At 52.1% G+C, this 22,614-nt stretch overlaps 1 protein-coding gene across 18 annotated transcripts in view; it reads right to left on the reverse strand.

Moving 5' to 3' along the window:
* SUN1 (Sad1 and UNC84 domain containing 1) overlaps positions 1-22,614 on the reverse strand; it is a 44,780-nt gene that overhangs the window by 3,229 nt on the left and 18,937 nt on the right. For 6 of the 18 annotated variants that reach the window (XM_074314063.1, XM_074314047.1, XM_074314051.1 and 3 more), the window contains 16 exons: positions 22,333-22,509; positions 16,946-17,143; positions 16,325-16,408; positions 15,920-16,030; positions 14,672-14,770; positions 14,043-14,136; positions 13,326-13,384; positions 13,055-13,182; positions 12,428-12,661; positions 10,261-10,320; positions 9,110-9,153; positions 7,786-7,918; positions 6,445-6,699; positions 5,850-5,934; positions 4,292-4,407; positions 2,301-2,468 (listed from right to left, as the gene is read on the reverse strand). In XM_074314063.1, coding sequence (XP_074170164.1) covers positions 2,301-2,468; positions 4,292-4,407; positions 5,850-5,934; positions 6,445-6,699; positions 7,786-7,918; positions 9,110-9,153; positions 10,261-10,320; positions 12,428-12,661; positions 13,055-13,182; positions 13,326-13,384; positions 14,043-14,136; positions 14,672-14,770; positions 15,920-16,030; positions 16,325-16,408; positions 16,946-17,143; positions 22,333-22,509 — 2,045 coding nt within the window. The remainder of the gene's footprint in view (positions 1-2,300; positions 2,469-4,291; positions 4,408-5,849; positions 5,935-6,444; positions 6,700-7,785; positions 7,919-9,109; positions 9,154-10,260; positions 10,321-12,427; positions 12,662-13,054; positions 13,183-13,325; positions 13,385-14,042; positions 14,137-14,671; positions 14,771-15,919; positions 16,031-16,324; positions 16,409-16,945; positions 17,144-22,332; positions 22,510-22,614) is intronic. The other 12 variants (XM_074314055.1, XM_074314056.1, XM_074314060.1 and 9 more) reach the window with 4 other exon arrangements.

A 22,614-nucleotide genomic window follows, 5' to 3' on the forward strand; every position in this document is an offset into this window, starting at 1 on the left:
CTTTAGTGGTCTGGATGGGAGCTCAAACCAACCACCACATTCCTTTAGCCAAAGCCTCATTCAGAGCAAGGCCCAAACGCTCTTCAATTCTATGAGGGCTGAGAGGGGAGGAAGCTGCAGAAGGAGTTTGCGGCCGGCAGACGTTGGTTCATGAAGTTTAAGGAGAGAAGCCGTCTCCATAACCTCACCGTGTGAGGTGAAGCAGCAAGTTACTCAGAGGCTCTACTAAGAGAACTCACGAAAGTGGCTGCACCCAACAGCAGGTGAGCAATGCAGACAAAACAGCCCTGTATTGGAAGAAGGGGCCATCGGGGACGTTTATGGCTGGAGAGGAGAGTCAGTGCCTGGCTTCAGAGAACAGGCCACCTCTCCTGCAAGGGGCCCCTGCAACTGGGACCTTAGGCTGAAGCCAGTGCTGTTACCAGTGAGAAAATCCCAGGGCCCTGAGAACGATGCTAAATCGACTCTGCCTGTGCTCTGTAGATGGAACAAAAGCCTGGATGACAGCACATCTGTTTACAACATGGTTTACTGAGTATCTTAAGCCCATTATTGAGGTTGTCATGCCTGCTAACACAACATCCTTTCTACAGCCCATGGACCAAGGAGTCATTTCGAGTCTCACTATTTAAGAAACACATTCCGTAAGGCTATAGCTGCCGCAGACAGTGATCCCGCTCATGGGTCTGGGCAAAGGACACTGAGAACCTTCTGGAGGAGGCACCATGCTAGATGTCACAGGGACACGTGTGATGAAACTTGGACGGAAGAGGAGCTCTTCTCACGGATGAGCAAAGACAGTGGTTTCTTGAGATGGACTCTACCCCTGGTGAGAATGCTGTGAAGGTTGCTAAAGTGACAACAAAGGACTTCGAATGTCGCATAAATTTAGTTGGTGAAGCAGCAGCAGCGTCTGGGAGGACTGATTCCAATGCTGACAGAAGCTCTGCTTTGGGTCGATAGCTGTCAACCAGCCTCGCACGCTAAAGAGAAATCGTTCGTGAATGGAAGAGTCAACTGATGTGGCAATTTCATTGTCTTACATTAAGAAATGGCCACGGCCACCCCGGCCTCACAGCCATCAGCATCCAGGCCGACCCACCGCCAGCAGAAGGATTAAAACTCGCTGAAGGCTCAGAGGATGGTCGGTGTTTTGTAGCAGTACGTATTTTTTCATTAAGGTGTGCACATTGTCTTTTCTAGACATAATGCTACTGCACACTGAACAAACTAAGTGTAGTGTAAGCATAACTTTTCATGCACTGGGAAATCAGACAGTTCCTGGGGCCACTTTATTGTGACATCTACTGCACTACGGTGGCCTGGACCTGAACTGCAGTATCTCTGAGGTCTGCCTACGCCCAGAAGGAAGTCTTGGTGACTATGTGAACGTCTGTTCATAATGGGAAATGACTTCCTGGGTATAGAAACGCCATGGAAAAAATTACAGGTAACGTGCAGATGTGACTAAATAGAAAATTAGGATTGACAGCGGGAAGTGTATCTGTAACAGAATCACCCATAGTTAAAAAGCTCTAATATTCATAAGGAGACTAAGATCCCAAAAGATAAATGAATAAAAACAAAACTAGAATCTATAAAAAAGGAAAAACACATGTGAAATACATGAAAATATAGATTAAAATTTCTTTACCTATGAAGTTAGAGATTTTTTCTAAGAGGACCCAATTTGAAAGGGAACTAAGAGCTACAGAACAGTGGTGGGAACGCTAACAACACATGTGATGCAAGGGCCTGAAAATGCTCACGTCTCGTCACGCCCTCGTCACCAGTAAATGCCACTTCTGAGTGTCCAGTCTGACATGACTGAAAATGTGACTATGCTGCACACATTCTGAAACGTGGAAAATTGAATTATTCAGTAACAGGAGAACTGGTAAGGGAAATGAGGGTTTAGCTCCACAATGGCATTTTATGCTGGTAATTTTATGAAGAGCATAGTCTGAACTATGTTTTTAAAGGGAAAAGGAAGAGACCAAGAACCGCCACCATGAGATGAGTGGTGACTTCGCTAGGTGCTGGGACCCTGGGTGTTTTTTCTCCAGCTTCCTTATCTGTCTGGAAGTGCCACATCACACAGCTGTCAGATGGCCTTTACAGCCCAACAGACAAGAGAAATGAAGCGGAACTGTCCAGGTCCGGCAGGCGTGCGTCGACCACACAAATCCCACACCAGGTCGCACAGTGCCACGCGTTCCCCTCCCCGCCCCCCCCGCAGAGCACTGCAGGCACGGGCAAGCCGGCCCAGGCTGGCGCCTCCCCGGACCCAGGACACTCACATAGACAGAGAAGTCCTTGGGGGCGCTGGTGATGTTGCCCGTGGGCGACAGGCTCTTGGGTATGTGCTCCAGGGTGAAGCTGGTTGGGTGGATTTTCATCGACAGCCTCACCACAAGGTACCCCTGGGAGCCTCTGAACGCCCAGCAGTTCCCTGGATAGATGTCAGGCTAGAGAAAAGGCAAAATACCACGCAGTTAAAAACAGAAGCAGTACAAAAGACGACCGATGATGTTGAAATAAAAATTAAAAAATTTTTACATGGCAAAAAATCATAAGCCAAACTGAGAAAAGGGGTTTGCATCTTACACCCCAAAGGGTGACTGTGTCCAACTCATAAAAGAGTTTTATATTATAAAAGTTAGGATAGCCAGAACCTTGAAGAAAAATGGGCAAGACACAAACACATTTCCAAAAAAAGTTAAATGGTCCTCAAACCTAAGAGAAGATATCCGACCTTACATACTAACAAGAGAAACACAGATCTGAATGACGGATGCTACCATTTCTCACCCAACAAATTGCAATCACCCACGAGTGTGACAAAACCTGTTGTGACGTGAGGGACCGCGCTCTCATATATGGCTGACACACTTACAAACTGCACCCGGCTGCAGCCTAAACCCTGGCCACACACAGAAGCCTGCTTCCGCTCAGCCTCTGACCATCGGCCAGTGCCACCCCAGGACCTACAGGCACATGCACAAAATGACATTGGCACAGGACAGTCACAGCAGAGGAGCCGCACCCACCACTGAACCTGGGTAAGGAGGCGGGGTGCCCACAGGTATCTGCATGCCGGGCGCCGCGCTGGGTGACCAGAAACCCCGTGGGTGGCAGACGGAGCAGGCGCAGAGCACAGCATGCCAGCTGCCGTGCAGTACAGCGGGGGGGACTGGGCAAGGACAGAAGGACACGCCGGGTATTGACCTGCCACCTGTCGGCTCCAAACTCCCCTTTCGCCTGCCCTGTGAAAGAGGGTCTGGGCTGCTTAAGTACCCCTCTTGCCACCCAAACATCGAGCTCTGTCAACAGCGGGAGTGCTGATGCTTTGCAGGGTACGTTCTGGCAGCTTCTGCCCATGTGGCACCATTCAGTGAGCTATGGCTGTGGCCAGTATGGAAAGGCCTGGGTCTGGGCCCTGAGGCAGGTGCCCTGCCGTGGCCATGACGTTGGGACAGGCGCTCACCAACGTCTCTACTCCAGATTCCTTAAAAACTTTCGCTGCTTCTTAGTGCCCCGTGGCCACCGCAGCTACAGTTCCTTCCTCTCTCCTCCCAGCCAGAGTCTGGGGTCCTCCAGATGGAGAACCTGCCTTGCTCCCCACTCTCTTGTGCACAGACGTCTAACACATGAAGCACAGGTGACATCTGGACCACCAGACCTAGTATGCACATCGGTGACAATTCTGTGGGCCAGGCTGACTTTTAGGGGATGCCAAGAATATCCAGCCCTCTGAACTATCTTACGGCAAAGAGGGGGACTGCTGCGGCCTGAGGCCGCATCCTGAAGGTGTCCTGTGTCCCATCCGGCGAGGCTGTGTGCCACACAGAGCCCATGTTGACTTTCTGGAACAGTCCACGTCGGCCCACAAGGACGAGCGTGTTCCGCTCCCTGGCGAACCTGACAAGTGCTGGGGACCGAAGGGCAGCCGCGCTGCCGTGCACATCACACACGTCACTGGCAACGGGGACAGGTTCTGCTAGGCCAGCGCCAGAGGCCCCGAATCTAAGGTCACTGGCACACTCTCACAAGCCACCACAACTGGACATGGGGCTTCTAGTGGCAGACAGTGATCGTGAGCACCTTTCACACTCAAAAACCACGTGACCTTGCCTCCAAAAGCAGCACACTCACCACCTGTAGTCTTCCAGACGCACTGCGGAGCTTACCACTAGGAAAACGCTGAAGACACACACGTGGGGTCAGCCTCCTTGGCGACGCGGCAGTTACGCAGTGCGCCAGGCCCTGTGGGGCGCACCCGGCCGCTTACCTGGATCACAACGCGGGGCGACTGGGAGTGGTACCACAGCGGGATCCCAAAGAGGCTGACAAGCGCGGTCTTGGTCTCGTAGGTCTCCGAACAGCGCGTGCTCAGGACGCTACCACCTGAAAATGGGAGTTGCAGCTCGTTTCAGGTCTGAGCGCACCGCTGGCGTCATCCTTGCCCACTTTTGGGACTTACTGACATGTTCCAACAATTCTCAAGTTCTCAATGTGTACAAGAAACTGCTACTTTAAGATCAGCCTGTTCCTAACTGTCCCTTTCCCCACTCGGGGACACTACGGGTGCCTGCCACACTGAAAGACCCCTCCCGTCCAACCCCGCCAGGCCCTGGGGACCACCTGCTGGGGGATGAGACGCCTGCCAACAGGCACCCGCGTGTGATGGGGAAACGAGCGTTCTGGAGTGAGATGGTGCTTGCACAACACAGTGAATACACTGCAAACCACTGGACCATACACACTGCAAAGGGTAAAGTTCGTATTATGTGAATTCCTTCTCAGTGACAATAAAAAGCATTGGAAACAGTGCAGTCTATCCCTCAAGGAAACAGGGCAGATGGGGTCGGCACCAAGACAGCCTCGGTGTGGCAGCCACAACAAAATGAAGTAAGAATAAGGCCTCCTGAGACTCCTGTGTTCTGCCAGGCCCAGGTCCCTGAGTCTGGCTGCCATCACAGCCCTCGGGGGACCCCTGGGCGGGCGCATACAGGACTCATCTGACACCCGAGAAGGGGCTGGGCGAGTGGGGAGTCGCATTTTAAACAAAAACGAGGTTCTGATCTGGCTCACCATAGACCTGAATTTCTGAACCACTGAATTCTCTCTTTAAAATATCCTGCTGTCATTCTAAGTCTCCTGGAATATGCTGACTTACTTTTTTAGCTCACAAAATTCGGTAAGCGCTTTGTTTCGTAATAAAACCTTTAGTTCTGCCTCATTAAAACTATCAGAATTCTGAATCGATGAGACACAAATCTGTAAGAATTAAACTTCTAAGAAAAAGTGACAATTATTGGTTCCAACTGAACAGTCAAAATACCATTTGATCTCTGAATTGAAAAGGATTTCCTCAGAAACCCCTGAATTCAAAACCTGCAACTAAAATCACTTACTATTCTGAAAGTCGTGCTGAACAAAACATACCTGAGAACCACCGTCCATGGCCTTCCTGACATGTCTAACATTAGCAGGATTTGCCAGTGTCACATGTGACGGCAGTTTGCATCCCCTAAGTTAAGGCCCCATAAAAGGTGACCGGAGTCCAGGCTGGCAATCAGCGGCCACAGCTCTGCTGTGGTGTTTAAACCACGGCCACCCTGCCTGACGCTCCAGCCCTTTCACATCCTTCTCTCCAAGAAATCATGTTGGCCCACCGGCCCTCGTCTGGAATTCCTCAATTCTAAAAATTCAGAAAACCAAGGTTTTCTGTCACACACATGGTGACAACAACTTCCCTGATCTGACATGATGTCATTCGCAACAGGTGCCCAGCTGTGCCCGCTAACAGGTGACCCCCGCACTCGCAGTCAGGTCCCTTCACTCACCACCAGACTCCAGAGCGAAGTCCACCATGCCAGTCTTGTCCTGGGAGTACAGCTTCAGGGCATTGTTGATGATGACGTGTGCTTGCTGCATGGACACGCGGGCCCAGAGAAGAGAGACAGGCACGCCGGTGAGAACACACTCTCATTAACGACATTCGGGGTAAGAAGCCTGGGGAATGTGTCAGCAAGGACAGACCGATGGCCCAGTGACCTCGGCTGGGCCATCAGGTGGGGCAGCGGGTACCAGAGCCATTTCCCTGGGGCTCAGGAGGGCTCAACAGTCTGTGAGCCAGAAAACAAGGACAAAGCTAGGATTAGCTAGGCGCTGTGACGAGGCCCTTTATTATTGCGAGATCTGCGTGCAATTCCGGAAGGCTGCGGCCACCCAATGCAGGTTAGTGAAATACAAGGGACTCCCAGGAAGTGGCCACGCCCGGGGAACAATGGCTTCTCTGAGCCCCGCACTGTGTAGTGAGCAGGGTCCCAGCCCCATCCTGAGGCCCTGCTCAGAACCACACACCGGAACCGGCTAGTTCATGACCAGTCCCAGGGTCCTCAGGGCACAGACTTTAAACCTCCCTCCCTGGGTACCTACCGCCTCTGTGATTCCAGAAACCCCTGCCTCGCTCACAGCAGACATCACTGCCTCACAAGCCGGCATCTGCTTCGTCACAGACACGTGGTGGCTTATGTTCTTCAGTATCTGCAGCTCTAGATCGCGTAGTAAAACCTGCAAGTCGTCCTTGCCCACAAAGCGAGAAGAAAACTTGTTGAGCAGCCTCTCAAAGGAGCCGGCTTGCGGGTCGTCTGAAAGCAGGAGTTGGACAGTTTCTCTGACCTGGGCATCCACCTGGTAAAAGCAGCAGTAAACACAGCACGAATCATTTCGACTCCTTACTCCCGTCACCTCGGATATGGTGGAAGTCACACAGCTTCTCAAAATCCACAATGTAAATAAATGCAACACGGTTTTTTCCCTTCATGTTACATGTAAGAACCCTGCAGACATGCTGGAATACACTACAGAGAACAGGACCGAAAAGAGCCCAGCACAGAAGCAGCGAGCACAGGGAGCAGACGCCCGCTTCGCCATCGCCCGCGGGTGAAGGGCAGAGATGAACGTGCCCCTTGTCTTCCAGGGACAGCTTCGGGTGACCTTACGTCTGCTCAAACTGTCCCCACGCATTGTGTCACGCACACGGCGTGCACACACACAGTCACCACCCCTGCGACCCTGCCTGCCAATTTCCCAGCACTCCCCTCTCCGTGTCCCTCTGCATGTAGCTCTCATTTCTGGAGGAGCCCAAGAGTCAAGGAGTACGTGTCCCTAGCTTCCCGCCAAAATAGGCTGCAGGCACGCCCAGCCCCGCGTCACACTGCAAGGGCCTGTCCTTCTGGCCGGCTCGAGGCTTGGAGCGGCTGGCCGGTCACTTGTGAGTGGGATGGAGCCACACGGGCACTCTGCCTTCCTGCCGCGAGGAGCCGGGTGCACACACGTCGCTTTGTCACCCGCACCGCAGGTTGTGTGAACAGCCTGCTGCCTGGCTCTGACTGCTGGCGGCTCCTGCCGTTCAGATGTGCACTTTCATTTTCATGCAGCTGTAACTGTCTCGACTCCCTCTCAGGCATGAGGACAGACAGGGCTGAAGCCCGTCTGATGTGTCCTGACATACGGCCCAGCTGCAGGGGGCACCCCCATCAACGTCAACACAGACTGCACTGCGGGAAGGCGCACGCTGTGGCAGGTGTTAGGTTCCTGGGCTGTGGGGATCCGACGAGGGGCAAACGTTTATTTTATTTTAAATCTTTAAAATCTTCAAATGGAATAAAAGTTTTCTAAAGGAAGAAGTTAAACTACTTACTAAACATGAGACGACAACTCAAGTGTCCCTTCCCTTTCTGTGTGAGACAAAACGCAGTCACTGCGGACACTCACTCTGTCACGCACAACGGCGTCCATCTTAGCACAGCCGCCTTCCAGGTGCTGTGACAGCTGCAACCTCAGGTGGCCCAGCTCCAGCTCCAGCTGCTTCACCATAGATAGGAGGCGCTGCCCCTCCTCGGCTCCGCTGGGGACAGACACAGTCAGTAAACACGCAGGACAGGCCCCCAGACACGCCAGCACTGTGATGTCACCCCAGTGACGTGGGGCCTCACTGCCACTTCCAGTTGGAACCCAAGACCGTCCCACGTCAGACTCCGTGCGCAGCCTGCACACACGGACTGATGGAGGTGGGGCAAGGCCTCTCCAGACGAGCTTCTATTTTGAAGCAACCTCCTTACATTAGGACGAAGACTCAGTATTTAACAGTCACCATTATGAAGCTGAACATGCACTTCCCAGGCCCGTGGATGGGTAACTGAATGACAGACACACGCTCATAATGTCAATGACCCTGCTTGTACACAGTGTGTAACACACAGCGCAGTGTCACACTTGCTCACGGGCAGGTGCCGTGCTGACACACCACCGGTCAAGTCACACAAGCACCGGTGGAGGAGCACCTTACTTGGGTCTCGTGTCAGCACCGCGAACTCATCTCTAGGGAGACAAGCTTGGAGGGAAGGGCGACGTGTGACACTCGTGCCCATCCTTGCAGAGGGCACATGGACCCCCGATGGCAGTGGTCTAAACACACAGGAGTGGAGATGGGCCTGTGAGGTGCGAGCTCCAGGAATCACTGAGCACCAAAGGGGGAGAGGGCGTCAGGTTCAGCAAATGTGGGGGCTCGTGTGAGAAATGAGGTGGGAAGAGAGGGGGCCTTCAGGATATCAGGAGAGGAATCCATGTGTTAGGGACTGGATGGGGCAGGGGAGAGGCTGGCTGCACACCAGAAGAGCCGAGGGACACAGCTCAGAAGAGGTCCAGAGCCCGGCCTGGGGGTGGGAGAAGGCTACAGCCACGGGGGCAACTGCCCACTCAAAGGCCGGGGTCCTGCCCACTTGGCAGGGCCAGGCCGAGCCTCGATGCCCACGGACCAGCAGGGCTCCAGGCACTAAGTCCCCGCAACCATCCCATGAGCCAGGCTTATCTGAGCCCTGTGGGTGGGTGGCCCCCCAAGCACTCCAGGTGAAAGCAAGGGGCGCCCCCGGCCTGGGGGTGCCGTGTGGAGAACAGTGACAGGCACAAGCCCCTCAGACCCCTGGGGTCCTCAGTGGCTCCCAGCAGACACACAGCTGGGAGCGTGCCCTCCAGAGCCCCTGACTGCAGGTGCTGGCTCCATAGCCAGAGGCGAAACCGCAGCCTGCAGCCCTCCTACCTCGCCGTCCTGAGCGTGGTCTGCTGCAGCTCCCTCTGGACGGCCTGGGAGGAGACAGAGTCCGTCACACAGCGCTGACGCTTCCTGAGCACACACTTCGTTAACTGCACACACTGACTGGTACATAAAACTATGTGCGTTTGCCTGGGCTTTTCCCTAATCCAAAGTCCAGACCCACCTGCTGGCCGGCCGGTGACGGCTGTTTTGTTTTTCAAAGCAGACTTTTAAAAGACACACAACACATATTGAGAGAAGGGCACAGATCACATGGGAATAACTTGGTGGATTTCCAAAATAAGCAGCTCCTGTAACCAGCACCCAGGCCACCAAGGGACGGTGACCACCCCCTCTGGACAGTTACTTAAATGACAAAGTGTTTCCTTAAAGAGAAGGAAATGACCGCTGTCCACATGAAGACCGCGGGCACAGGCGTGGGCAGCACCCCACCAGGTGGGCGGTCGTACCTGTCCACACACCTGGACACACCTGGACAGAGACCTGCTCTTCCTGCACACACCTGCTTCCTTCTCTGGCCTCCCTCCCCTCAGTGCTGTGGGACTCTCATCAACTGATGAACTGAACTCGCCTGATTCTGACTGTCAGTCACACAGCAGCTGTCTGAGGCCCCAAAGGGTTGTGCCACGTCTGAGGCCAAGGTCAACTGACAGAGACTTCCTTGCTGACGCCCTGCTGTGTGAGCGCCCACAACCTCTATGGCTCAGACCAGCGCCAACATCTGGTCTCCCAACCCCGCCTTTACCAACACCTAAGAGGAGACTTTCCTATCGGAAAGTTAATTTTCACTGTCAAAAGATTCGGGTCCTTCCTTCTCTAGAGACGTCACTCAGGTGGAAGCTGTGTGACGTCCATGAGAGCTGGCTTTCGCAGCCCAGGCTCAGGCCTCCCCCTCAAAAAGACACCTGGGAACCAGTGAGTGGGACACACTTACGAAACATTAAAACTATAAAGTAGAACCACCAAGGGAAAAAGGGAACAGTCTGAAATCTTTTTTCCTGTTTTATGAAGGACAGCAGCAAAACCTCTAAATGAGGCTTTAAAGGCTAAGGAACATGTACACGGTAACCACAGTGGACTTCGTTTCCTAAGGAAATCAGTTTGTTGGGGCCACCATGAAAGGTCAAGAAGAATACCTCATACTTTTCCGTCAGCTGTCCAAGTGCGTCTTCCAGGTTTGAGATGCGCAGTTCATGCTGTTGGGGGAAGGTCGTGTAATTAGCCTTGAATGTCAACAAGTGAACAAATGGTAGAGAAAGTTAAGCAACAAACAAAAGCTGGCAAATGAGGCCAAGTGATTTCTACACAGAACACCCACACACTAGAGACGGCTGGTGACACCTGGCCTGGAACCCTGGAAGGGCTCACCCACGAGCACTGTCCTCAGCTTCCCCGCTAGCGTTCGAGGTCTGAAGCCCACGCTGAAACGCACAAACTGCTTCTCCAGCGGACGAGAACATTAGTTAAGAAGTCCGTAATTTCCCGAGAACAGTCCTTGTGGAAAGCAAGTCAATCACTGCTCACTCAACTGATATTCTAGGCGGCCAGTGCATTCAGTGAGTCAGTACGCTCATCACGTGGCCCCAGTGGCCACTCCGCTGGAAAATGCGGCCACGTGAGGAAAACTAAGCCCGGAGCTCAGGGCAAGACACTGGATTACCCAGCAATCGGTGTCTTGCATGTGGCGTGTGGCTCAGCATTTGCAAAGCCGGGGATTCTGCCAGGTCCGCCAACCCAGTCACACCTGCCTGAGAGCAACGTAAGAATGGGAAAACCTGTACTAAGCTAGCCTAACTCAGAACCTGATTTAAAATGGGCTCAGGAACACCAGGTAAGTGGAGCCTGTTTTGCTGAGCCGTCGCGTGTTTTCTTTACTCAAATAACCCAGAGGCGCCAGCATGCTGCCACCTTTTCCTAGGTCTTCCTGGCCCACAGCGTCCATGCTGGACAAGCAAGAATCTCTCAGGCTGCTGCCTCAGCTAGGGACCGCCCGTAAGACCAGCGTGCCTCCTGGTGTGACTGCGCTCACCAGCACACGTCCTGCCTCCAGGCAGAGTTCAGTGACCTGCCACCTGTTTGGGATCTTTGAACGGGCGTCCCCCTTGGAGGAAGGCCAGTGCCCACCCTCCTGCATGTACAAAGCAGCAGCACAGTTCAGATTTAGCCTTTCGCCCCGTCCAGCTACGAGGCTGCCACACGCCAGCAGGCGCGGGACAAGCACAGCTGTGTGAGTGGCCCTTACGGGAGTGAGCTGCGCTTTATGGTTGAGACACCACTGACAATGAGTGCACGCCAAGCGTCCTGTGAGCAGGGGCACAGAGGGTGCGGACATCCCTACAACCTCAAGACCCCTGCGTGCCATCAGCACAGGACAGTAAGGGACCTGCCTCGGGCCAAACAGGATCAAGAAGACTCACTCGTCCTTCAAACACTCGTCTTAGCCCCTACCAGGTAGGAGAGGACAGCGAATTAGACAAGCGACAGCGGCCACCATGTAACCGCTGACACTGTCCCGGGTGGAGGACAGGAGGGTGGCACATGGCAGCAGAGTGCACAACCGGATGGGGACAAGCCCAGGTGAGCGACACGCAACGACCCGGAGCAGCCTGGCCCAGTGGGGGCTGCTCAGCTCAGAGGGACAGGCTGCGTTGGGGCCACGGGGAGCAGACACCAGACGGCAGACAGTCAGCCCTGGCCTGCGGCAGCCAGCGGGGATGGGGGGGGGCGGGGGGGGCTCTGCTGGGAGGGAAGACACCAGGCGAGGCGAGGGGCGGTACAGACCCTAACGACCTCAATGCAGAATACCAAGGGAATCAGTGTGCAACTCACAAAAATAAACATCAGTTTTGAGGAACGTGGGCGGACAAGCCTTCCCTGAGAATACTGAACAAATGAGACATTCGCAGGCAGGTTCATGGCTCCACGGGGGTGGCACCGATCTTAAACAGTGGGGAGGGGCAGGAGATGCACACCCTGTCACTGTGGACAGCACCCGTCACGTTTGTGGATTGTGAGCCGACCCACCCCCACATGAGAGCACTGGCCCCACCCCACCCGCGGCACCCCACCTCACTGTGGGTGTCACCCCCACCCCAAGGGCACCCAGCCCCAGACGTGACAGCTGCTCTGGCAGTGTGGTGTCCAGGGCACCGCAGCCCCTGGTCCTCGGCGAGCGCCAGGAAGCCTCACTGCCCGCAGTGTGTGTCGCTGCTGACAATGCGGGGCTACGGCCACTTCCCAGCACAGGGCCGCTCCTGCTGTGTCCTCAGAAGGAACAGAGACTCTGCCACTTGTCAGCACTACCTGAGAGCCCAGCCATCCGTTGGCATTCCCGTCCTTTACGTGCAGCCCTGCCACATCTGGAGCCCAGGACGACGCCCCGTGACTGTCCATCTGGTCCACCCGTGCCTGCAGTTTCTGAAGCAAAGCCGCCAGTTCTCTAAGCTTCTCGTCGTGGCTCCGACACTGTCCAGACAGAGATGCCACCTGCCTTTGCACTTCACTCATCTCACGCCAGCGAAGAGCCTCGTCACCATCCTGAAACAGGAGGAAGTTCCAACAGCAACGCCAGTAACCTTAAGGTCAGGGTCAGTGAGGACACAAACCAGCATCACAGCAGGTGTCCGCCGAGACGCACACAGGGACACCAGGAGAACACAGGGGGTGGAGGAGGGGCTCACGTGGCGCACATGGGCGCTCTGCCTTTTCTTCCTTAGACTGTCTGCATCTTCCAAAGTAATGAATACTGTAACTGTGTGTCACTTAAAACTAACTGAATAACGTGATTACTTGATGCACTATCTGAACTATCGCAGAGCATTCAAGGAGACTCTTTGGTTTTTAAAAACATTCTCTCAAGCAGGCCCCGCAGGGAAGGCTCTGGTGATGGCAGCACGCACCACACGGCCGGTGAGAACCCACGCTGGTTACCTGCAGAGGCCCAGAGGTGAGTGTGTCTGGGGGGTCATCGACCCTCTGCGCTGTGTCCACGCGTGTCCAGTTGACCGCAGGCAGGAAAGAAAGGAGGTCACCCCAGCCCCCTAATGAAAGGCCTGCACCTTGAAAGAGAGAAGAACCTCTGTATGACCGCACATGACAGGCATTGCCTTTCAGAAACGTACTGAGACGCTCAACTCTGCACCAATCGACACACGTACGTGCATATATTCATCATAAAGCAACGAAGGCAAATTTTACTTACCTAGTAAAAGTAATAGTGGAATGAGCAAGATTAAAAACTTGCAAGTGTTTCGAAGGCACCTAGGAATAAAAAGAGAATCGATGAAGTTGGGAGTGGGAGAAGTACACCATTCCATTACACCTCTCTGGTTAACATCATGCAAAATACGCCCACTTTAAATCGGAAAGTCCACAGTATTTAGAAAAGCAGTTACAATGTCACCTGCAAGTTGCGTATACACCTATGGGAGAGCCCACCTGTGCAATGGTGTCTCCCAGGCCCGCGTTTACAATCAAACACATCACTAACTAGTGAGACACTGGGCGCCATGCTGAGGGCCACAGGAAGGGCGCCCAAGCACCTTGGTCCCCGCCCAGTGAGGTCACCTGGCGCACAAGGACTAGACCACGCGGGGGCCAAAGGGCCTGGCTCTGGGCCCGACATACCCTCCCACACGTGGGACCTCAGGCCGGTCACCCATCCTCTGACACTGCTATTTTCCTTAGGAATGGAGCCTGCCTTTCCTTTCTTGCAGGATTGGTTTGAAAAATTAAATAACATGAAAGCATTTTGTAAAGTATAAAATGATATATAAACGCCAAGACATTAATATACCAACCTACAAAAAGTATGCAAATATAAGCTAAATCATTATAGAACACTACATCACATGATACTCTGCCCTCAGCACAAAACGAGTTCTTGAAAACAGCAAGCCGGCATGATGTGTTTCCTCACCTTGTAAGAAGAAACACGTTCAGCCAAGAAATCAAAGTCACAAACTGGTACCATCCTTTCCCGAGCCGCCAGAACATCCCAGAGGCCGCCTTCCCTAGGAGAGAAGCAGATGTCCTCAGGAAGCGTTCTTGGGGAACCAGACCCAAAGGAACTGCTTTTGTGAAGGCCGAGCTCAAAGCGCCAGGAAATTTACTAACAGACATTCTGAAAATAAACTGAGATGGAGTTAGGGATGGAGCGTGTTACGATGGTGCCAGCCAGTACGGCAGGAATTCCCACACACTCCAACACTGACACACAAGCCACAAAACAACACGTAATGCAGACAAATATACCGGACAAGACATGGGAAATGGCAGACCCATGCTCTCCTCTTGGTCACAGTCAAATGGAGCTGCTAGCAGGACGTACACGGAACCCCAGGCCCCAGAGAAACAGAGAACTTCTGCTCATGCAGCCCAAAGCAGTGTTAGCACTGCTCAGGAATGAAGAAGGAAACGGGTTACATCCAGGATTAAAGCATGCAAAGCCAAGGCCAAGTCTCTGTTTGGTTAGGTAAATCATTTCTCGCAGGTGTCAACGGCCAGAGCCTCGGGGAGGATGTGAACACAAAAAGCCAAAGTAAGCACCTGGAGCCGCCATGGCCAAGCAAAGACCCGACAACAGGGACTGCGCCACAAACCATCCTGCAGCTCCGACCCTGTGCAGCGTCTGCATCAGGAAGTGACCTGTGACAGACAAGACGTGTACAGAGGGGCTCAGACACAAGCCCAGGAAATCAGCTCCCCAAGCTACAAGAAACTCCTACCAGCATCATTTTACCAAAATTCGTATCAGCACACAAGAGTCAGTCTCCTCTCAAGAAAACAACAAAATTATATTAAGTCCAAGCAAGATACTGAAATTAACTTGTGAAAACCCTGCTCTTATGTCTGAATAGGTTCCACTCCCTTCTGCCTGCAGACACTTAAAATGTAAAATGCAGACCATGGGGACCAGGGCATGGTGGTGGGCGTGCCCTCCACAGGCTGAGGCTCGCTTGGTGCCAGCAGGTAATGGGATCCCTTAGAGTAAATAAAATCCCAGACAGCAGCAGTTAACATGCTCCGGGTGAAATGAGGATTACTCAGGGGCCAAAATAAAAATCTACCTACAGGCCAATTATTTTCCAGTAAAACAGCAATTTGGAAAAAGTGGTAGTACCACAGGACAAAACAAAAATTAAAAACACAATACACTTTTTATCAAACAGCACACATTATACAAAACAGAAAGCTGCTTATGAAATCAATTGTTTCATTTTTCAAGAGTTAACTGCTGAAAGTAATATACTTCTATTAGCATGTAACCAATAGGTGTTGACTTCTGAAACTATTAGGTAATTCCAACATGGCTCTTGTGCAATGAAGTATGTTCTAAGAGGATTTTCTAAACAATCTACTGTTTTATGTTCATTAATTAACAGTTAGGATACAATTATTTTTGAAGCTCAGCTTTAAAAAAAAGACTGCCTAGAAAAGGTGCCCTTTGCCAGGAAATGTACAGGTATCAAAGGGAAAACATCTGCTTTTCACGTAAGTCTTGTTGCGGAGGTCAGGACAGATGGACAGGCAGCTGCATGCCAAGCTGAGGCGCCCACACAGGAGCGGAAGCAGCCTCTCCTCAGCCTTGCGTTTCGCCTCAGGTAAGTTCTTTTTCCTGTGTTCAATTTACACTACCACATTGACAAAGCAGCTTTTCGAGGGAGGCGGTCTCCATATTTTAACCACAACTGACACGAAAGCCGTCAGTTTTTACCAAGCACTTGAATGCAAATGTGAATAAGGAACAAGCATTTGTGAAGAACATGATGAAAACAAGCAGAAGTGTGAGACAACCTGCGTGAGAACAGGCATGCCCGGCGGCCCCTGCTGCCCACTGCAGCCTGGACGAAGGCGGGTGGACTGCTGCGGATGTCTCCAGGCGCTCCTTCCCCTGACAGTCATCGCCTGCGGGCGTGGTGACAAGCAGTTGACAATTAATATGCAGACCTGTTCCTTTGAACTGTACACAACAACGGCAGTTTGAAAAAATCAGAAACTCAATTACAAAACAAGAATCAAGGCAAATACAAACAAGCTGGTGGTCCTTAGCTTCTGTGCTAAGGTTCCCACCAGCCCCTACAGCCTGTCTGATGGGTGGGGCCGCCGGACTCCTGTGGATTATCCGTCTACACTGTCAGTGGCCTGCTATTCCAGCCTGTGGGAAGCCAATGCCGAGGCCGAAAGGGAAGCCATACTTACACAGCGCCTCCCCATTCACACTGAGGTGACCGTCCTCTCTGAGAAACGCTTTTACACTCCTCCTGCCACAGTGATCGGGATGGGCTGCAACACACGCAAAAGGGGCTTAGAGACAGACGTCTGTTGGAGCCCCGCCCATGCGCTGCAGACCCCGAGGAGGGCAGCTCAGCTGCTGTCGCAGGGCAGCAGGCGACTCGCTCGCGCAGGTGGGCACAGGCAACAGGCTTTGCTTAGGAAGAGACGCTCTAGTCCCCCGGCGAGGTAATGCGCACAGCATACAACGCAGAGACAGACCGCGTACAGTTGTACAAAACAGCATTTGACATGCCGTTCAGATAAACTGTTTCTGCTTTAAAAAGGTAGTAAGAATCAGAGTTGAGGATACTAACTTTTTACTAAAAAGTGACCTAAAAATGCTTAAATGCCGATCAACTTTCAGGAGACTGAACCGCACACAGAGCGCAGTAAAACCTCCAGAAACTCCCTTCTAGAAAGATCCAGAGAAAGTCTGCACGAAGACTGCGACAGGAGAGGTAAGGAAGCACCACGTTGGAAAAGAGCGTTTTCTCCACCTTAAAAAGCGTTATTTGGTGGGAAAAGGAGAAAAAATTATTTAAATACCTTGTGATTCATGGCTTTTTGACTTATAGATTTCTGATTTGTGATCTTTAGATTCATAACTTTTCAATTTGTAATTTTCTGATTCATAATTGAGCTTCGTTAAAGCCACTCGAAAGAGTTGAACTAAGAATGATGAGAAGGATGACGCCGTGCACGTGACCAGCCACAGAATCCTATCCAGGTGAAACGACGGGCCGCCTATTGAAAAACCAGGAGCACAGTTACTTCTTCCCACAAAGCCCACGTTTCCTCCCCTGCTGAGTCAGAAGGCCCAATTATTCATTTCAGGCAAAACAGAAACAACTTTCTAAATGGACACCAGAGACACCACCTTTGGAAGAGATGTAATGACAAACAGCACTCTGCCCAGAGTGCCACACGTCACATCCTGACAGGAGGAGCTGCAAAGCAAACTTGACGGGAGAGCTGTCAACACCAAGGCTCGCTCACTAGCAATCTTCCAGAGAATACCCGGGTGCCATCACTGCACGCCGATGCTCTTTATACATATGCTGCCACATGCAGGGATTGCAAACAACCGCCCTTACCTGCGCTCCGGCCCACCCACTCTCCTATCAGGTAAGATCCCCACCCCTACAAGGACGTGTGCCACAGCATCTGGAACAGGGGATAACAGCCACAAACGCATGGCCTGTGCAAGCAGCAGTTCAGTTACGGGACCTCGAGCCCCTTGCTACTTGTCAGGGCCTGAGCTTCAGAATATGCAAGGTGGATCCCCAACACTCTTTCCATTAACCTAAGATGTGTGTGGTCATGCTCTGCAAGTCGCGTTCGAGACATTTTGGTTCTTGACGTTTCTCCACTGAGTGGGGGAAGACACAGGCTTGTTGCCACACGCCAAGTCAACCAGGACCACATGCAGACAAGGACGGCCCACCTGGCTCACCAGGAGCGCCCCAAGGCAGCCCTGGCACTTCCTCTCCCAGCCCGGCAGTGAGTTCAGAGTCTGTGGCATGAGGCCGGGATGGTGACATCTTGAGTTGGAGTAATTTTGAAGAAATAAAATCAGAGCTCTGCTGTCAGCAGCTTGAGTAAGGAGTAGGCTATTTGTGAATTGGCCACTGCACCAAAAACATTCACAGCATCAATGCCGACTTTGTGTCATGACTATTCCACACTATGTTGTAAATTTGAAACAGAGGTTGGTAAAAAGAGGTGCTCCATGGTCAGTCTACTGATACTAAAAAACACCCAAATTCCACTTTCCATACGTCAAATTGATAAAACTTTAACAGTACGAAAATATGAAGAATGGGAAAGAGTACACAGAACGGGCATCCACAAAGTGCCACTGAGGGAAGTGGTTGGGGTCAGCGTTAGTCAACTGGAAGAATGTTTAAACTGAAATTGTACCGTGTTTCCCCAAAAATAAGACCTAGCAGGACAAACCAGCTCTAATACGTCTTTTGGAGCAAAAGTTAATATAAGACCCGGTCTTATTTTACTATAAGACCAGCTCTTATACAATTAATATAATATAATATAATATAATATAATACAATATAATATAACATAACATAATATAGTATAATATAGTATAATATGATATGACATATATAACATAACATAATATCAGGTCTTATTTTACAATAATATATAACCTGGTATTATACAAGACCGGGTCATATATTAATTTTTGCTCCAAAAGACACATTAGAGCTGATTGTCCAGCTAGGTCTTATTTTCGGGGAAACGTGGTACATAATCTTTTTCCAGTAGTGCTAGTTACTGATGGAAGCTGCCAGCTGGAAGTTCTGAATATATGTATCTTAGCTGTTAACGATCGTTTCCTCAGGAAAGTGGCCTCAGTTGAGCTGCTCCCAGTGGAGATCTCAGCCGCTCGGCTCAGACACCGCCCGCCCACGCCCCCCCACAGCCAGCACGGCCTTGGCTGCAGGTGGTCCCTCGGTAGCAGAAAGCCTCCTGCTCTGGCTACGTGGCCACACCAACCCCAAAGCCCACTCACCCCACTTCCCACAAGGCAGCAGACACTGAAACCCGTTTCTCTAACAACGGATGCTGCTTCGAGAAGCAAACCGACAGTTTTCAAAGGAATGGGCCATCTTTTACGGGGATGTAAGTGTCACCTCAGGCAGGAGAGGGAGCAGAGCAGTCTGCTTCCACAGCGACTGGCTGGCACTTTGCGTGCCCACTGTAACACACAGGCCGTGCTGGGGACGGTCTGGGCGAGGCACCTGCTTCTGAAGGAAAGCCTGGCCGTCACAGCACAGGTCACTGCACACGCCTCGACCCCACCCTGCTTTGCTGGGCCCGTCTGATGTCCCAAGAAGGGACTTTGAAGCCTTTTAAAGCCTTTTTGATGTGACCCAGAAAACTGCGTTTTGTCAACTTGAACTTCAAAAAGTTCAGGACTCAGAAAGCACCCAGTCCCAGCGGGACACGTCACCTTGAACCCATCTATTCTACTTCCAGTCTGTCTATCCGAAAGAAAGGTTTGCCAAGTACACAGGCAGATACAGACAAGGACACCCAGCCAAAGAAACGCTGTGTCTGAAGTGCAAAAGCAGAAAAGCTTGGGGCCGGCCCGTGGCTCAGGTGGTTGGAGATCTGTGCTCCTAACTCCGAAGGCTGCTGGTTCGATTCCCACATGGGCCAGTGGGCTCTCAACCACAAGGTTGCCGGTTCAACTCCTTGAGTTCCGCAAGGGATGGTGGGCTCTGCCCCCTGCAACTAAGGTTGAACACGGCACCTTGAGCTGAGCTGCCTCCCGGATGGCTCAGTTGGTTGGAGCGCGTCCTCTCAACCACAAGGTTGCCAGTTCGACTCCCGCAAGGGATGGTGGGCTGTGCCCCCCTGCAACTAAGATTGAACATGGCACCTTGAGCTGAGCTGCCACTGAGCTCCTGGATGGCTCAGTTGGTTGGAGCACGTCCTCTCCACCACAAGGTTGCTGGTTCGACTCCCACAAGGGATGGTGGGCTGTGCCCCCTGCAACTAGCAAGGGCAACTGGACCTGGACCTGGAGCTGAGCTGCGCCCTCCACAACTAAGACTGAAAGAACAACAACTTGACTTGGAAAAAAGGCCTGGAAGTATACATTGTTCCCCAATAAAGTCCTGTTCCCCTTCCCGAGGAAAAAAAAGAAAGAAAAAAAAAAGGCAGAAAAGCTTGAACGTCATCTAGACACCGATCGAATACATTTTGATACAACCATAAATACAGCAGCAGACAGGTATCAAGAAGAATTACACAAGATGAAAACAGCTGCCAAAGCATGAACGTGCCATGACAGCATTTCAGTAATGACGGACGCAAAGTACACGTGTCTAGATGCCCAATCTGGCGGCCACAGGACACTGTGAAGGCACCAGAGGCCAGGGACTACACACTTTAATGTGGTTGGTTTCATGCCCCACGAGGTCACAGTGAACTCTGCCCATCGGCACCACGCCTTCTGAAAGGGGAGCAGGTGCAGGTGGGGACTCACTCTACCTGTGCCAGTTAGAGACGTTACCGGAGAGCGTAAGTAAAAACAAACAGAAACAAAGGGGGGTCATTTATACCTGAGAAGAGTTATGGGTGTTATAAGTACGGCCACGCACAGCAGTTCACACAGTGTGATCTCACTGCGTCACAGGGACAGGCCGGCAGGCCAGACGCAGGGTGTACGTATGCTTACGTCTGGGGGTAGGTTGTGGGGGGATTTAAACTTTCTTCCTTGTGCATCTCTGTGATTCTCTAATGTTCTCTCATAAACACTCTACTCAAACAGTTAGGAATAGATTTTCTAAGAGGAATACATCAGTTGGCTCTACAAATCACTGTTACAGTCAAGAGCAAAGGAGGTGAGAACAGAAGCCCAAAGCAAATAATATTAACTTGTTTTCTCCTCAAAAACATTCAAGGCCAGGGCCAGCCCGGTGGCTCAGGCGGTTGGAGATCTGTGCTCCTAACTCCGAAGGCTGCTGGTTCGATTCCCACATGGGCCAGTGGGCTCTCAACCATAAGGTTGCCAGTTGGATTCCTTGAGTCCTACAAGGGATGCTGGGCTCCGCCCCCTGCAAGTAAGATTGAACAAGGCACCTTGAGCTGAGCTGCCTCCCGGATGGCTCAGTTGGTTGGAGCGCATCCTCTCAACCACAAGGCTGCTGGTTCAACTGCTCGAGTCCCGCAAGGGATGGTGGGCTCCGCCCCCTGCAACTAAGGTTGAACACGGCACCTTGAGCTGAGCTGCCTCCCGGATGGCTCAGTTGGTTGGAGCGCATCCTCTCAACCACAAGGTTGCCAGTTCGATTCCTCGACTCCCGCAAGGGATGGTGGGCAGTGCCCCCTGCAACTAAAAATTGAACATGGCATCTTGAGCTGAGCTGCTGCTGAGCTCCCGGGTGGCTCAGTTGGTTGGAGCACGTCCTCTCAACCACAAGGTTGCCGGTTCGACTCCCACAAGGGATGGTGGGCTGTGCCCCCTGCAACTAGAAAACGGCAACTGGACCTGGAGCTGAGCTGCGCCCTCCACCACTAAGATTGAAAAGATAACAACTTGACTTGGAAAAAAGGCCTGGAAGTACACACTGTTCCCGAATAAAGTCCTGTCCCCTTCCCCAATAAAATATTTAAAAAACAAAACATTCAAGGCCAATTTAAGCCAGGGGCATGCGATGGGTTTCCAGAGACGACTCCCAAAAGCACGCCCAGCACCTGGCCCCCCCAAGTCCACTGTACTGTCCCAACAGAGTGACTACTAGCTGGCTGTAAACAGCCGTGACCTCTACGAGGAGGCTGTGGGAAAGCAGCAAACATTCGCACATCTGGGAGCCGACTGCTCACAGTCTGCGGAACATGTTGACTCAGAACAATGAGACGTTCGCCCGCTTCAAAGGGCAGTATCAGCACCCGCGGCATCTCTGTGGCTGCGGGAGCTGGGTGGGTGCTGGGCGGTGCCCGGGCTGCCCTCAACAAGGAGCATGGGAAACAGAGGCGCCTAGGAGAACGCACCCCGAAGCAGACGCCCAGGTCCAAGGCCCATCGCTCACCGGCGAGTTCCTAAGCTAGCTAAGCCCCAGTCACAAGCCGTCCCTTCAGCACATGTGAACGTCCGTGCATCCAAAAGGGACGGCACGGTCCCTTCCACGGGTGTCACTGAAGTAGACACTTTCTTTTGCTTACCCAAAGTTCAAATCTATAGAATTTCAGACACTCCCAGGGACAAAAACACCAACCACATAAAGTACAAGTTGAAAGAGGATGAAAAAGAAGAAAGCCAATTTTTGGTGCACTTCTTAAACTTTTAAAGGATAATTCTGAATTCAAGTCTACCTCGTGTAGACTCTGGAGACCATAAAACCAGGTTATAAAAAGAAAAGGGACACGAAATCTTTCCCTCAACTTTAAAGGGAGAGACTTACGTTTCTGACTCCTGTCCCTCGAGTAAATCCTCGACACAGTCCCATGGGAGGCGGGCACGGCGGTGAGCGCGTCCTTGCGCTCGGACAACAGGCTGCAGCTGCTACAGGTGTAACCGTTGCTCTTGGCGGCTTCTGCTGCCATGTCACCATTTCCCTGAATGACAGCTTTGCTTCCACCTGAAGTTTCCAAAAAGCAGATGGAGCCTGTTTATCACGATCTGCAGACACCTAACTAAAGCTTCCATCTCAAAAAGTGTGGGGAAGAGAAAGAACTAAATAATT

The sequence above is a fragment of the Rhinolophus sinicus genome, linkage group LG10 (genome assembly GCF_036562045.2).
Source record: "Rhinolophus sinicus isolate RSC01 linkage group LG10, ASM3656204v1, whole genome shotgun sequence".
Lineage (NCBI taxonomy): Eukaryota > Metazoa > Chordata > Mammalia > Chiroptera > Rhinolophidae > Rhinolophus > Rhinolophus sinicus.